Consider the following 14951-nt stretch of genomic DNA (forward strand, 5'->3'; position numbering starts at 1 on the left):
GCAGTTCAATCAAGTCAATAAACTGTCATCCAATCCCATGCATTTTGTTCAATACACAAAGGCATATATCATGCACTTTCCATAAATTGCATCAACAAATAAACAAAATAGATTTCATGTCATCATGTGAATGTTACATGTCTACTAAATGGAATCATCCACTTAACATACATAGGTTGGTCAATATTACTTACTTGTCCCTATTCCATGTGTGTGAGTTTTGACCCGGTTTTGTTAAAATCCATTCTCACTCTTGTACCTCGAGTAATTACTGGCTATTTTGAATATGCGGGAACCAACGGGAAATTTTCCCCTTTTTCTTTTCTCTCTCCTACTTTCTCCCTCCTCCCCACGGTCTTCCTCTCTCCTTTCTTGTCTTCCTTTAATGGCTTCCCTCCACTTTCTCTATTTCTCTTTGATTTTGCATTCTTTCACTTCCACTCCTTCTCTCTCCTCTTCTCCACTTCTCCACTTCTCCACTTCTCCACTCCTCCTCTCTTATCTACGTTTATAATTCTCTCTCCTCTAGCTTTAATGGCTTCTTCTCTCTCTTAATCTTTCTTCTTCTTCTTTCTTTTTTCTTCCATTTCTCTCACTATTGTTATGTCTCACGCACAAAGGTAATAAGAATAATATGTTTTTCATCTTAAACATCCCTTTTAACACCTCCTCCTTCTCATTTCTTAAAAATCCACCACGTAAGTAGGAGGTGGGGGTAAAGATATCACCTCCTCCCTCCTCTCTCTCCTTAATCGTTTAAGGATTAAATATATTATAGATATATAGATATAACGTATATATAATATATATTTAATTAAATGATCAATGGGCTTCGTTATGGGCTTGTGGACCCGCTGTAATACTTTACACAAGGCCCACTCTAAGGTGCTAATATTAGTACCTTCAGGTTCGAAAATTATGCTTGATCATTTTTTCGTTTTCAGTTCAATCTAATTCAACTGTTGTGGGACCCACAAGCGATGTCTAACCTTGACCAAATGTCAATTGGAATCTAGCCTCAATTAAACTATCATTTAACTACACTCAGATCATTTGATTAAACCAATCATCGGATCCTTTAATAATCTTAAAGACTAACATAGTTACCCACAATAATAAAATAATAATATAAAAAGATGCGGGGCATCACATAAATATTCCTACATGTGGTATGAGAGTTTGCAAATAATCGATTAAAGACCCATAGGAATGTTGAATGATGAATTTAGGGTTCTGAATGGAACCTATGCAACTTGCGAATTTTTCTCCTTATTTTTCATCCAAACAGTAGGGTTTTTGGTAAATAATTTTTTTTTTCTAATACAAGATGATTTCCATGAATCTGCGAATTTTGTTTCTTGTGAAGAATGCCTCAGAATAGATGAAGATGTTAGCTTGAGAAGTTTCTTGCATAGATTAACGAGATCTATCCGCCATTTTTCTTTACACTGTGAGAATTATTCAGTAGCAAATCATAAATGTACTGGTCAATGTAATAGGTTGCGAAGAGTTCTGTTACACGTCAACGACATGGGTAAGAAAAGAAAGAACAAGAAAAGTAGTTTTTCTTACACTCAACTAACACATTTCAATTACTTACGTGTTTTGAGTATTAGTTGGCTTTCCCTAGTTGAAGTACCTGATTCTATTGGTAATTTGAGTCACCTCAAGTTCCTTGACCTCTCCAATTCTAGAATTGAAAATTTGTCTAAGGTGATCTATAATTTTCATAGTGTGGGTGGCCGATAACTCCAGGGTAATTCTTGAGAAATTTTACTTTATCCAGGTCGGACAGTGTCATTTCCTTTGAAATCTCCCAATGCTTAAATCACTTAGTATTAGTGAAATGGATCTTATAGAAATGTTGATGATGAATTTTTTTTCATATTAAAAACAAAAAAAAAAAATGCTTACAAGATGATGATGAACATACCTTCTTTTACTATTATTGTATTAAAGGTGTTATTAATCGATCTATGCGATATTAGATATAAATATTCCTACATGTGGTATCAGAGCCATAGAATCGATTAAAGATCCATAGGAATGTTCAATGATGAATTAAGGGTTCTAGAATAGAACCTATGCAACTTGTAAAATTTTCTTTTGATTTTTTCATTGAAACAGTTGGGTTTTTTGTTAATAATTTTTTTCCTAATACAGGATGATTTTCAGGAGTTTGCAAATTTTGTTTGTTATGGAGAACACCTCAATATAGATGAAGATGTTAGTTTGAGAAGTTTCTTGCACACATTAACGGAATCTATCTGCCATTTTTCTTTACACTGCGAGAATTATTCTGCAACAAATCATAAATGTACTGGTCAATGTAATGGGTTGCGAACATTTCTGTTGCACGTCAACGACAAGGGTAAGAAAAGAAAGAACAAGAAATGTAGTTTTTCTTACACTCAACTAACACATTTCAATTACTTACGTGTTTTTTGTGTTAATTGGCTTTCCCTAGTTGAAGTCTCTGTGTTAATTTGAATCACCTTCTCTTCATACTTTACGGATATTGAAATTTAATGGTTATAAAAAACTCAAGAACCTACCCCCTTTGGAGCAGCTTCATAGCTTGAGACATCTGATCTTGGATGGATGGGTCAACAGTCAGGTTGGGTGGAAGAAGTGAAAGGAGAACAAAGCTTTATCTACAGCCGCATTTCAGCTGGTATGTTTATTTTGGAAATATTTTCTTTTTTAAGTTTTTCATTCGAAATCTACACTAGCCCACATAATAATTAAGTATATAGAGCTCGTGATTGATTATATTGTATACTAATCAGTGTGTACTTGTAATTTCTCTTGTTCAGATTAGTTTCAGTTATTTTGTTGCTGGGATGAAGGTGAGAACAAATGCAGCATGTGGATGTTTTTATTTGGAGGATTCAAACTAGCATGTGGATGTTTTTATTTGGAGGATTCAAACTAGTATATCTTTCAAGAATCAACGGGAATCATTTGATGGAGTTGTGTGTCTTTAGATTAATTCTTGGTAGTTGCTGAACGTACTAGTCTTTTTCCTTTCTTTCTTCTGGTGTGAGGTGTTGGTCCTTCATTGATAACTGAGCTTATTTCTACGTCTTAAACTCACTAATGTTGGGATAACTTAAGGAGTGGCACAGTTTTCCTTTGATATATATATTTTTTTTAACTAGAAATCACTCTCAGCATTATAAAAGACGTGATGTCAAAGATGGATCTTGAGGACAAAATGGTAAATGTATCTTATATTGTAAGATATAATGCTTCATTTCTCCTCCTTCAACTTCCATATCTTCACTTTTCTGTAGCATCAGTAGTCCAACACCCAGAATCACATGATAGACAGACTTCACCAAAGGTGTAAGGTTCCTTGGAGAGAGAGAAGTGGAGGGAGGAAGTGCTGATGTAGGAGTCAATGGACATGAACGCTAGATTCCCTGGGGGGATTGTAGGGTGTGGCAGGTTATACTGCAAGGAAAAAAGGAATCATTAGGGCCGATGCCTGGATCGAGAGAGGTGATTTCCCAAAATTTATCAGATCTTTATCTTGATGAGTTGTTTGTGAATTCTTAAGTTGCTTAGTTATCTTCCAGAAATCACCTGTAATAAATTCTTTCATTGCACAGTAGTCTTCCAAAAACCTGTTAGTGATATCAATATCTAAGAATGCATAAGCCATGGCTTCAGGTTTACTGAGCTTTAATACTTTCCGCAACACACTTGGATGTACCAATGTGCTCTGAGCATAGTTCCTGTAGCTTTCATGTGGAAGGGTATGAAAAAACATCTATCTTGTAGATTTATAAGAATGGTGGTGTAATGGGGTTTTGCTTCAGCGCTGCGCATTAAATGCGCAGCGCTGAGCTGCGAACAGCCCAGATGAAGCCACGTGATCATATTTAATGTGAGCCGTTGATCTTTAACATGTGAGCATAAAACAGTTTTAAGTGAAGTAATTGGTTCGGCTCATGCGGTTCGGCTAAGCCCGTTTCAAACCAAAACGGTTCACATCCTCAAAACCGAAGCATTCAAACGTATTGTTTCCCTCTTCTCCTTCATTCGCTAGCCTAAACACAAAATTGGAGAGAGAGAGTCAGAGATTTCTGAGATTTGGTTTCTCCGATGATGACGACGAGTTAGGGCTCCTAAAATCTGCAGCGTGAAGAGAGAGAGAGCTGCGTCTTCTGCGAACGAGTCTGCATGAAAAAGAGAGGTCAAAATCGAGGGAAAAAACAGGGTTTTCTTCGTTCTCACTCCATCCTGCGAACGCATTTCATTCTTTCTCCGTTTTCTCACTCCCAACTACATCGCAAGCAAGGCCACTGAAGCAAAACCCGCAAAATCGAGGGAAAAATAGGGCTTTTCTTCGTTCATCTTCTTCATTCCAGCTTGCGAACGAGAGAAAGAGAGAGAGAGAGAGCTTGCACACTGCACTGAGGGTTCGTTTCTTCTTCTTCATTCCAGCTTGCCAACAAGAGAAAGAGAGAGAGAGAGAGCCTACACTTAGGGTCTTCGTCTTCATTCCAGCTTGCGAACGAGAGAAATACCTTCATTAGGGTTCATTTCTCAAATCTGCTTCTTCAGTCTCAAATACCCGAACGAGAGAGAGCTGCAGTGATTTCATTCTCAAATCTGCAAACTAAAGAGAGAGCTGCGTGAAATAGAAGAGAAGAATTTCTTGTAACAGTAAGGATGAACACAGAGGTTAACGAAGGTTTTATCTCATCGATTTGATCTCCCACTGAGTTGTTTTAACGATTTGGTTCCATATCTTTTCTGTTTTTAAGGGGAAAATAGAAGAAGAAGATGAAAGCTTAGGGCTTCCTGCATTTCGCTTCTTGGTAAGCCTTCCATCGAACAAGTTGTCTCATCCCTTAATTTTACCCCAAATTTCAGAATTCCTGTTTTGTATAATAATCCTATTATTTTTGCATATCCTTGTTGAAGCTAAATTAGTTTGGTTTTATAATTTGGTCAACTTTTATAATTCATCGGGATGTAATTTACCTTCGATCTCATTGTCTTTACACCTAACATTTGGCTTGGTATTGTTGGACGCTTTGGCGTTTTGGGAAATTAGCTTGTACATGTGCACTTTGTGCTGATGTATGTTTACCTGCTCTAGATGAATGCAAACTTGCAAAAAGTTCCAGGAGAACCAGAAAATAGTGTAGTATTTAAGGATTTATGTATTCTATCAGAAAATATTAGTGAAGATAATGTAAAGGCTGGTACGACCTGAAGGAAGTAGATCAAAATCTTGAAATAACCTTCTTAATGATCTTTGCATACCTATGATGGTTCAGTGGTAGAATGATACAGATGTTAGTTGGACTACAGGATCTATTTATCCTTACAAAGTAACTTAATGCATATAAAAGAGGATCCCTATCTCATCTGAATTCGTCATCCACTTCATGGGGGTGTAGCAGAAGGATCAAAAGTACTTCAGGCAGCTTAGAAATGCACTCAAATCTGAAGTTGGTGAATTCAATTGCTGCTTAGATAGTTGGCATCACAGGATTGACAAGTCAGTAAAAACTTTTTGATATTCTTGGTGAATTTTGAAGTAAATTTAATTAAGGCAAGACCCTAATTCTATACCATGAACATGAATCACCTCCTTCAGATCTGTTTTTTTCATACTGGTGTATGAAGTTAAGATTCAACCGTCATAGTAGCTGTAGCAAACTGAATATTGAATGTAGAATCGGGAATTCTTTTTCTTGGTTGGTTTTATTTATGATTTAGTTTATTTTATGTCCATAAACAAGGGTTTTGTCCAACTTCACTTTTCACATCAATGAGATCATTGGGTTATGTTGTTGGCATTTCAAAATGGTTGTTCTATACTGCATGATTTGCTCCATAAAGTTCCTTGGTTTGGTTGGTGATTCAAATTCTTGTTGTGTCTGTTCTGGATGATTTGTTTGGTTCAAAATGAATCCATAACTCCTTTTTATCTGATCTGAGGATATTGGATTTTATATATTATTGCTGCTGAGAGTGCAGATGCTGACTGAGAGTTCTGCTACTGGATTTTATATTTCTCACTTACATGGTCATTCAATCTACTGACTACCAAAAGAATCCCTTATTTTAAGGTCGTTGTTAATGTATCAGTCTCCTACTTATCCAGATCCTGTTTCCAACAGACCTGGGTCACCTACACATATCCTCAGGTGATCACGTCTCATAACTACCATTTTATTGTGTGGGGAGGAGCATTTATGGAAGTATGGAACAAAAGGCATGTGTATAATCACTTGAGCCCATGCAGGTGATCTGAGCTCATTTCCAGAATTGTGTCTCTGGTTTTGTTTAAGTAAGAGAGGGAAACAATTATGGAGTATATACAAGAGAATTGTGGAAAATTAAATTGGTGCATTAAGGGTAAACCAATAAACTTCAAATCTTGGTTTGTAAATAGACAAACATTTTGGGACACTAAAAAGACATCAAATTGGAGCATTTTTGTGGGATGGAGGGACTATGTATGAGGGATGTGCTGAATTTCTGTCATATCCATGTCAAGGTGGAGAATAATATCTGTTTAAACCTTGCTGAGCTGTTTTTTTTTAAGGGCGGGGGGGGGGGAGGGAGGATGAACTGGTTGTGTAACTACCATAGAAGAAACAACTAGTGTTTGAGAGGTAGAAATACGGATGCCACTGGATGTTGGACTGAAATAAGAAACTATGGTTGACAATGTGACATCATGTTTTAAAGGGTTAAGGGCCAAAGCAGTTGGTCTATTTAGTGTTACCCTGCAAACAGTAGCTATTTCAGAAATTGGATGAGAAGGAACTTGCATATTGCTCCTCATAATGTGTTAGACTGTGACATCTCACTTGAGTTTCATACTTTGGATTGTTGTTTAACTAATATGTTTTGTGATCTATGCAGCAAATACTAAATCCACGATGGCTCCAAAAGCAGCGATGAGGGGGAAAAAAACGAAGGCACAAAAAGGAAAGCAACCAGTAGTGGATGAATGGTTTGTGCAGCCGGGGTCTAAAGAAAGGTTTGAGACCCTAAAGAAGCAAACAATAGTTGAAGGAAGGGAGGTAGAAAAAAAATCCTGTCAAGCTGTAGGTATATGTGATATGTTTAAAGGGTTAGGTTGGGAGAACATGTTGTATTTAAAAGCCAAGTGTTATGCTGAACTAGTTAGGATTTTTTATGCAAATTTGCATTTCACTGGGGAGGAAGAAGACTTGAAAGCCATCTCCTATGTTAAAGGGACCCACATTGACCTAGGTATTGATAACCTAGCTTCCATTCTTGAAATTTCAAATGAGGGTCGTTGTCTTTTTTGGGAACCTAGAAAGAAATTTATGCACTTGGTTAATGTTGATACCATGTATAGTGATATTATGGTAAATTATACGAGTGACACCAGCATCACCCGCATCAAGGAAAAACAGTTGAAACCTATTCCCCACATGTTGAGCCACATCATCCAACACAACATCGTCCCCCGTAAGGGTCATCGTGACTCCATAAATTCTTTTCAAGCCTATGTGACCCATTGTGTTCATAGTTTGAAGCATATAAACCTGCCCTTCATCATTCTTCGGATGATGCAATGTGCTTTAGTGACACACAATCGTGGTCTACCCTATGGTAGAGTCCTAAGTTACATATTTAAGGTATTTGGAGTTGATGTTATAGGGGAGGAACTTTCTAAGGAGAAAGAAGTTATAATTCGTTGTACAAAATTTTCTTGTGGAGAAGTGGCAGATTTTCAAAACCCTCCTCCAGATGTAGGAGCACATCCTCCAAAGAAATGAGGAGTCACACTTCACACATGATCAATTGTTGGCTTTTCAACAGCATATGGATGGAAGATATGCACAATTGGAGAAACATGTTCTTTATATGCGTCATCAGCAGGACCGAATGGCTCGTCAGCAGGACCGAATGGCTCATCAGCTGGACCAAATGGCTCATCACTTGCAGATTCCGGTGCCCACAAGATCTCCATCAAGATCTCCTTCAAATTCTACATCAGATTCTGAGAAGGAAAACACAAAGTGTTGAGTGCAATACTGGTTCATATTGATACAGTAAGTAGTGTTTAAATGCTTTGCTTTTAATCTTTTATATTGATATGTTTGCTTTAGAACTTTGTCATGTTGTCATTTATATGAAGATAAATACAGTGAAAATCTATTAGGTTACTGTTCAAGTGGAATAGATGGTAGGGAAGTGGTTTTCTTTTTGAGAATATTTTGTCTCTGAAAATGTAGTAAGAAGAGGATGCTAAAATAAATACATAGGATAAAATGGAGAGTGCTCATGCTTACAGAACCCAGAATGTTGTTTGTAGCTTACCTAGTGAGATTTAATTTCAATGAATTACACGTCTTGCTAGTTAGGTCCGAGAAGAAGGAAGATTCTGGTCACTCTATGCAGATATGCACAAGCAGTTGGTCTCATTAATTCATGGCGATTTGTTCCTCTAGGCAAGCCAATTTGATAATCAAACAGAGAGGGAGGGAGAGAGAGAGAGGTTTTGAGTAGGTAAGCTGTTTGTAAGCTGTAATTACTAATCTATCTAGATTTTGAGTAGGTGATGACTTGGGGTCGATTGATTGGAAAACAAACAGAATTAGATTGTCAGGTTTTTGGGGCTGTGGAGTTCAATTATTTAATTTATACATATATGTTCAATGTGAAATATGGGTGAATCTTTACAGGGACTAATTGTTGGAGTCTTGGAGAAAAGTTTGATTGTTATAAGGTTTATTCTATTTTTTTTTTCCCACCTAGTTTTGGGATCACTATAAGATGGATGTGGCATATTTCTTACAATGACCTGAAGAGAAATCAACCGACAACTGTATGAAATCTAGTGTTTCTAACCTTTCTCACTCTCCTTCAAATTTTTGTGATGTTATTTATAGTTTTTGGTTCAATTATTACTGGTATCACTATGATTTGTATGCATTCTACACATTGATATGATCATTAGTTACCTTGTACTTCCCTATCACTAGTAATAAAGTTCTTGCAATCTTGCATTGGAAGTTTGAACAGCTTGAGGAGACTTGTTTAGTTACTAGTTCAAAGCCTGAGAAATAATTATAGCTGTTGAATTTACTTCTAAATTGATGAGTTAATATATATATTGTACCATGCAGGAAAGGAGGAAGACTAGAGATATTTTGGAGCCAATTATCAAACCATGTTTCAATGCTCTGCTATTACTTTTTGTCAAAGGTTAAGTGATGGAATATGTTTCCCTGGTAGAGGAGAAAGGTTGCATCAGGGTACGTGCGGCAAAAGGAAGCAAGAAGAGGTGTTGGGAATCTATGTTGAGGAACCAGCTCCATGAAGTTGAGAATCTATGTTGAGGAACCAGCTCCATGAAGTTGTTTGTAGTTCAAATTTTGGAAAGAAGATGTCAGCTTCATGACTAGTGTTTAGGGCATGGTATTTATTAAATGCTTAGTTTTATTTTTTGTATTCCAGGTGAGAAGTTGATTTTTTTTTTGTAGTTTGCTCCTGCATCTTTTACCCACGAGATTCAGTATTGGCTGTGAAAGGTGAATTTGAATTGAGTCATGCTTTGTATCGCTATCTGAATTTAGGTTGTATATTATCTGGTGATTTAAGTTTAATAGAAATGCCTTTATCCAGGGAAAAAAAAAAAAAAACCTCATTATTTTGATCTTGCTGTTCTGCTCACTATTTGTTAACTATGATACTGTGATATTGTGGCAAGACTAGGAAACCATATAACAAAGAGTGTATATAAACGTTTACCTGAGTAGAACCTTGAGATGGATACAGTTGATCACCTATGCCAGACACTGTTGAACCCTGTGAGGTACCTATTTGCTGTATAATCCAACAACACATATAAACAACATTATGGTAATTTAAAAGAAAAAAATATTTTTTAACAGTAATTTTAAATGAATTTTTGTATATATATTATACCTGTAACAGTGACAAGAAACTAGACTGTGGCATATCTTCATATCCACCATGCAAACCCAATGTGGTCATTGAAGATGGTATTCCGGATGATGGTATGTCGATGGAGCTCTGTCCTTCCACTGGCTTTTTCCTTCTATTTTTGTTTCTGCCTTTTTCATACCAGGGCTTCTTTCTCTTTGATCCACCTTTTTGAGATTCTTTCTTTTTAAGCTGTATTTGTGTATATATTTCAGCAGATTTTGTTGAAACATGGTCAACATGGTTTACACCAAATTCATCTTCAAGCTCCTGATGTATCCCATTAGCATGCCTATCGAGTATCTTAAATCCAACCTCTGTACTACAGGCTTCATTAAGAAGTTTCAAATATCTAGGAACCATCATCCTATACCGTTGTAAGTGACTTAGTTTGTCATTTACTTCAATACCTTCCATTTCTCTCCTGTCATTTAGGGACAATATTCTTATCCCCTTCATCCATCTCATCAAAATATATCTTTTAGGAATGGAGTTTATTTGTAAGTAACCTAAGACTTTCAAGGCATGACTACAAAGAATGCCTTCTCTCTCAAATAGTCTACAACTACATGTCATACTCCCCTCAGCTGGATTATGCAACACTTTGTGTTCCTTTCCAATCTTATGTTCACACTCACTTTCTTCCAAGATCGCATAATGATAATTTAAATCACTTACACTCTTGGATTTGATAACATGGCTAAGACTCAACTCATACTCCGTCTTAAACATCTTAAATATATTTGGAGTATATACTCTGAAAGCTTCTTTCAAGACACCTATCTTTGAATGGAAACCCCCAAGTATGATATTTCGTGCATCAAACTCTTGTTTTAGTTCATTGGCATGTTTTGCATCTACAACATCTTGAAAGTGTTCCATAAATCGTATAAGATCAAAACTGGACTTCAGACATTTTTTCAGATCCGCATTGATGCTTTCAGCAAGTTGTGTGCTCCTCACACCTATTGTGAAAAGTTCATGCATGTAACAACATGCCCATTTTTCTTTCAATTTATATGTCTTATCCAACCAAGAAGTGTCTTGAAGCCGAGGATTTTCTCTCAAATTCTTCCATGCATTTTCAAATTCATCAACTTCAGTGTAATCCCAAATGCATTTTTTCAAACAGTTGCTGAATAATGAGTGTTCATGCATTATATACCCGAGGTGTTTTTTTGCATTTTGCAAAAGATGCCAACAACACAATGCATGATGGGTACTAGGTGAAACCTCTGCTATTGCCCTTGCCATTGCAGCATCCTGATCAGTGAATAGGATCTTCGGCTTCTTCTGACCATTACTTCTAAAGAAAGTCTCAAATAACCACTTAAATGATTCAGCAGTTTCATCATAAAGCAAAGCAGCACAAAAAATAACTGCAGTTCTATGATGGTTGAAGCCTACAAATACACCCAAGGGCCTATATTCCCTATTTGTGCAGAAAGTAGTGTCAAAAACTACCACATCACCGAACAATTCATAATCACACTGCATCCTATAATCAGCCCAGAATATATTTGTTATCTTTTCCTCATTGTCCATCTGTAAACAATACACAAAAACAGAGTTTATCTCCCGTTGTTTATCTAAATAGAGTATCAAACTCCCAGCCTCCCCAAAAGCTAAATCACGTTGCCGTTTGGTATTGAGATAATTCTGTAGATCTTTCTTGGTGAAGCCAACATTTTTATTCCCTCCTGCTTGGAAACCCAATAAATCAAATGTTAATTTGGTCCCCAGTCCAGTTCTCTCAGCTATATCTATCTCAGTAGCTTGGGTAGTAGATATTGCACGCTGAGACCGCATAAAATGTGCGGTATTTGATGTGTGAAGAAGATGGTTGTGTACTTCAATAAAGTCTTTACATTCATACTGTCCATCTGCCTGTAATGATATGCTCATCTTTGCACCACAGCCAGTTCTAGTCTCTGGACGATGTACTGTTCTCACTTTATCTGATTCCTTCCGCTTTCCTTGTTTACTACAAACATAAGTCCTTTGCACAATGACAGTTGGATCTTCTGTGTTCTTATGGTAATAGGCTCTTCTTATACTAAATCCAATATTACGCCCATATTGGTTATAAAAAGTATAGGCTTCTTCTTCTGATGTAAATCTCATGCCAATTTGAGGCTCAGGACAATCAGCCATTGCAATAAATTACCCAATCAACCACTGAGATACAATTATAAACACCAAATGTGAGGAAACATGTCTAAAATTCAAACATTTTATTACAATTCGGTGTATCTAATAAAATTTCATTCTTCCATCAACAAATAACACAACACAATGAAAATTAAAGGTGCAAAAAAAAAAAAAATATTGATGGAATAAATGAAACTGTAAAATATATATCTTTCCTTAACCATTTACAACATGTTAGGTGGCCAACTAGAATTAACTTCAGCTAAACATATTTCCTACATGAGCAAAAGAGGTCTATTGCATCAATAAACTTAAATATAAAAGCTCAATGCCCATAAAACCTGATCATTAATAGCAGAAGAAACTATATTCAAAAACAGAGCTATAACTATAACAGAAATTATGTAACTCCTAGAAACAGAGCTACAATAATATCATATTCAGCAGAAAATAGAGAAGTGCAAGAAAAAAGAGCAAAACAAGAATCCACAATTGTGTAAATAAAACAAGAATTAAGGATTCAAAGAAAATTATTCATTCAACAAATAATACATTACTACAAGAAGAGCAAAACAAAAGGCATTGAAAACACTAATACATACAAATTTTATGCCTCACAAGAAGAGTAGAACCAAAAGCCCCTTTTCCAAATTCTTCTAGTACTTCGTACTGCTCTATCTTTTGTCAAGTACTTGTTCCTTGATATCTTTAATGATCTACAAATATAGCATAACGTATTCGAAAATTGAAGTGTAATGAGCTGGAGGAGAGAGGATGAGTGCTTCTTTTTCTGTCCCTTCACTCCTTTCTACCCTCTGCATATCACTCTTATTGAAGACACTAAAAGCTTCAATCATGCCCACTCCTTAGGCTCTACCACATTCTACTAAATATAAATACCCCACTTAGGGTAAGCTCTCAACTAAATCATATAAATGACAAAGTATAAAAGTACATTAAAGACGAACAAAAATGCATGCAAGGCCATTTGCGCTACACAAGGCATCTATGTCAAGTCGCTCTCGTCGGACTTGCAACTCGTCAATGCTTGTGGGAGATGATGCTTTCTAGTAAAGCAACTCTTACTTTCTGATTCTGATGTGTTCTACACAATGATTAACATAAAGGAGAACATGATGATTAAGTGAAAAATGAGATCCATTTTTGACTACCAAACCTTAGGTGTCATCATGCAGGTGAAAATAGCTTTTGGCCTTAAGGTGAAAAGAGTAATGGACTTACAAAACATTGTTTACACTCATAGCATGAATGATTTATGTAAAATAAGGTAACAAAAGTCAGCTGTTTGAAGACATTGCTCTTGTCTAAACAAACTCACAAGACCCCGTTGTTTGAAGACATCAAGCATGGCAGCACCAATCTTTGCTGGCGACTCCACAACTGTCACCCCAGCTTCCCTAATGGTCTTAATTTTATCTTGTGATGTACCATTTCCCCCTGAGACAATAGCTGCAGCAACAAAAGAATAATGCAATTCGAGACTGGGAGTTCAAATTATTCAATATAAAACAAGACAATCCATCCTCCTTTTCTGAAGAACAGACAAAGCATGACCCATATTTCCAACAGCAATCGGCTTTACCCACACCATACAAAGGCTATATATTTACAAGGGTTGTATCAGTAGAGAGGAGGCAGGAATCATAAGACGTGGTTATAAGGAAAAATAATACAGATTTAAGGAGTAAAAATAGACCTGTAGAGCTGTGATGGTCGACCTGAAAATGGCTGTAACAGTGGCCTTGCTTGCGATGTAGTTGGGAGTGAGAAAACGGAGAAAGAATGAAATGTGTTCGCAGGATGGAGTGAGAACGAAGAAAACCCTGTTTTTTCCCTCGATTTTGACCTCTCTCTTTCACGCAGACTCGTTCGCGAAGACGCAGCTCTCTCTCTCTTCACGCTGCAGATTTTAGGAGCCCTAACTCGTCGTCGTCGTCGGAGAAACCAAATCTCAGAAATCTCTGGACTCTCTCTCTCCAATTTTGTGTTTAGGCTAGCGAATGAAGGAGAAGAGGGAAACAATACGTTTGAATGCTTCGGTTCTGAGGATGTGAACCGTTTTGGTTTGAAACGGGCTTAGCCGAACCGCATGAGCCGAACCAATTACTTCACTTAAAACTGTTTTATGCTCACATGTTAAAGATCAACGGCTCACATTAAATATGATCACGTGGCTTCATCTGGGCTGTTCGCAGCTCAGCGCTGCGCATTAATGCGCAGCGCTGAAGCAAAACCCGGTGTAATGACTCTTACATCATCCTGTGGAATTGCTCTAGTTTATCTTGTCGCTTAAGATCAAACGAACTGTTACATTTTATCATGGCAGCAGTGGGGTTCCATTGCCTGAAACATATTTGAAATGCATAGCCCACTGTATCTTTGACTTGACATGGAAGATAAGTAGAGTAGCCATTGGATTCTGTGTCTAGAACAAATTACAAGTGGTAAGAGTTGTTACCTCTTTTTTTGGACAAAAACTTTCGAGTAGCATAAAAGTGTTTAGAGGGACTAGAGTTCCGATTTTCGATTTGGCTGCTTTATGTAGATTAGCATGGAAGTTATTAGAGGGACTGGAGTTTCAATTTTCAATTTGGCTGCTTTATGTAGATTGTAAATCAACAATGAATTTTAATTAAAATATTTCTTGGTAAAACTTTTATTCCTAATATATATTTGGGAAGATCAAACTTGATGTTTGGAAATGATTAAATATCGATAAAAATAGTGTTACACGTGTTACAGGGATATGATATGCTGGAGATCGTACCTGGTTTCTTTAGTAAAAGAATGCAAATTTCGACCATTCCCCTTGAATAATACTGCAG

General features: G+C 36.7%; 1 protein-coding gene across 1 annotated transcript; it reads right to left on the reverse strand.

Annotated features, from left to right (window-relative positions):
• Positions 1–7792: 7792 nt before the first annotated feature.
• LOC149024062 (protein FAR1-RELATED SEQUENCE 5-like) lies at positions 7793–12108 on the reverse strand. Its single transcript, XM_089143403.1, has 3 exons — positions 9937–12108; positions 9760–9834; positions 7793–7993 (listed from the first exon to the last, which is right to left on the reverse strand). Exons 1-3 carry the CDS (start codon positions 12106–12108, stop codon positions 7793–7795), a joined length of 2448 nt encoding a protein of 815 aa, XP_088999529.1.
• Between the last annotated feature and the right edge of the window lie 2843 nt (positions 12109–14951).

This window comes from Hakea prostrata, chromosome 2, assembly GCF_041222555.1.
Source record: "Hakea prostrata isolate BN-2017 chromosome 2, UWA_Hpros_2, whole genome shotgun sequence".
Taxonomy (NCBI): Eukaryota; Viridiplantae; Streptophyta; class Magnoliopsida; order Proteales; family Proteaceae; genus Hakea; species Hakea prostrata.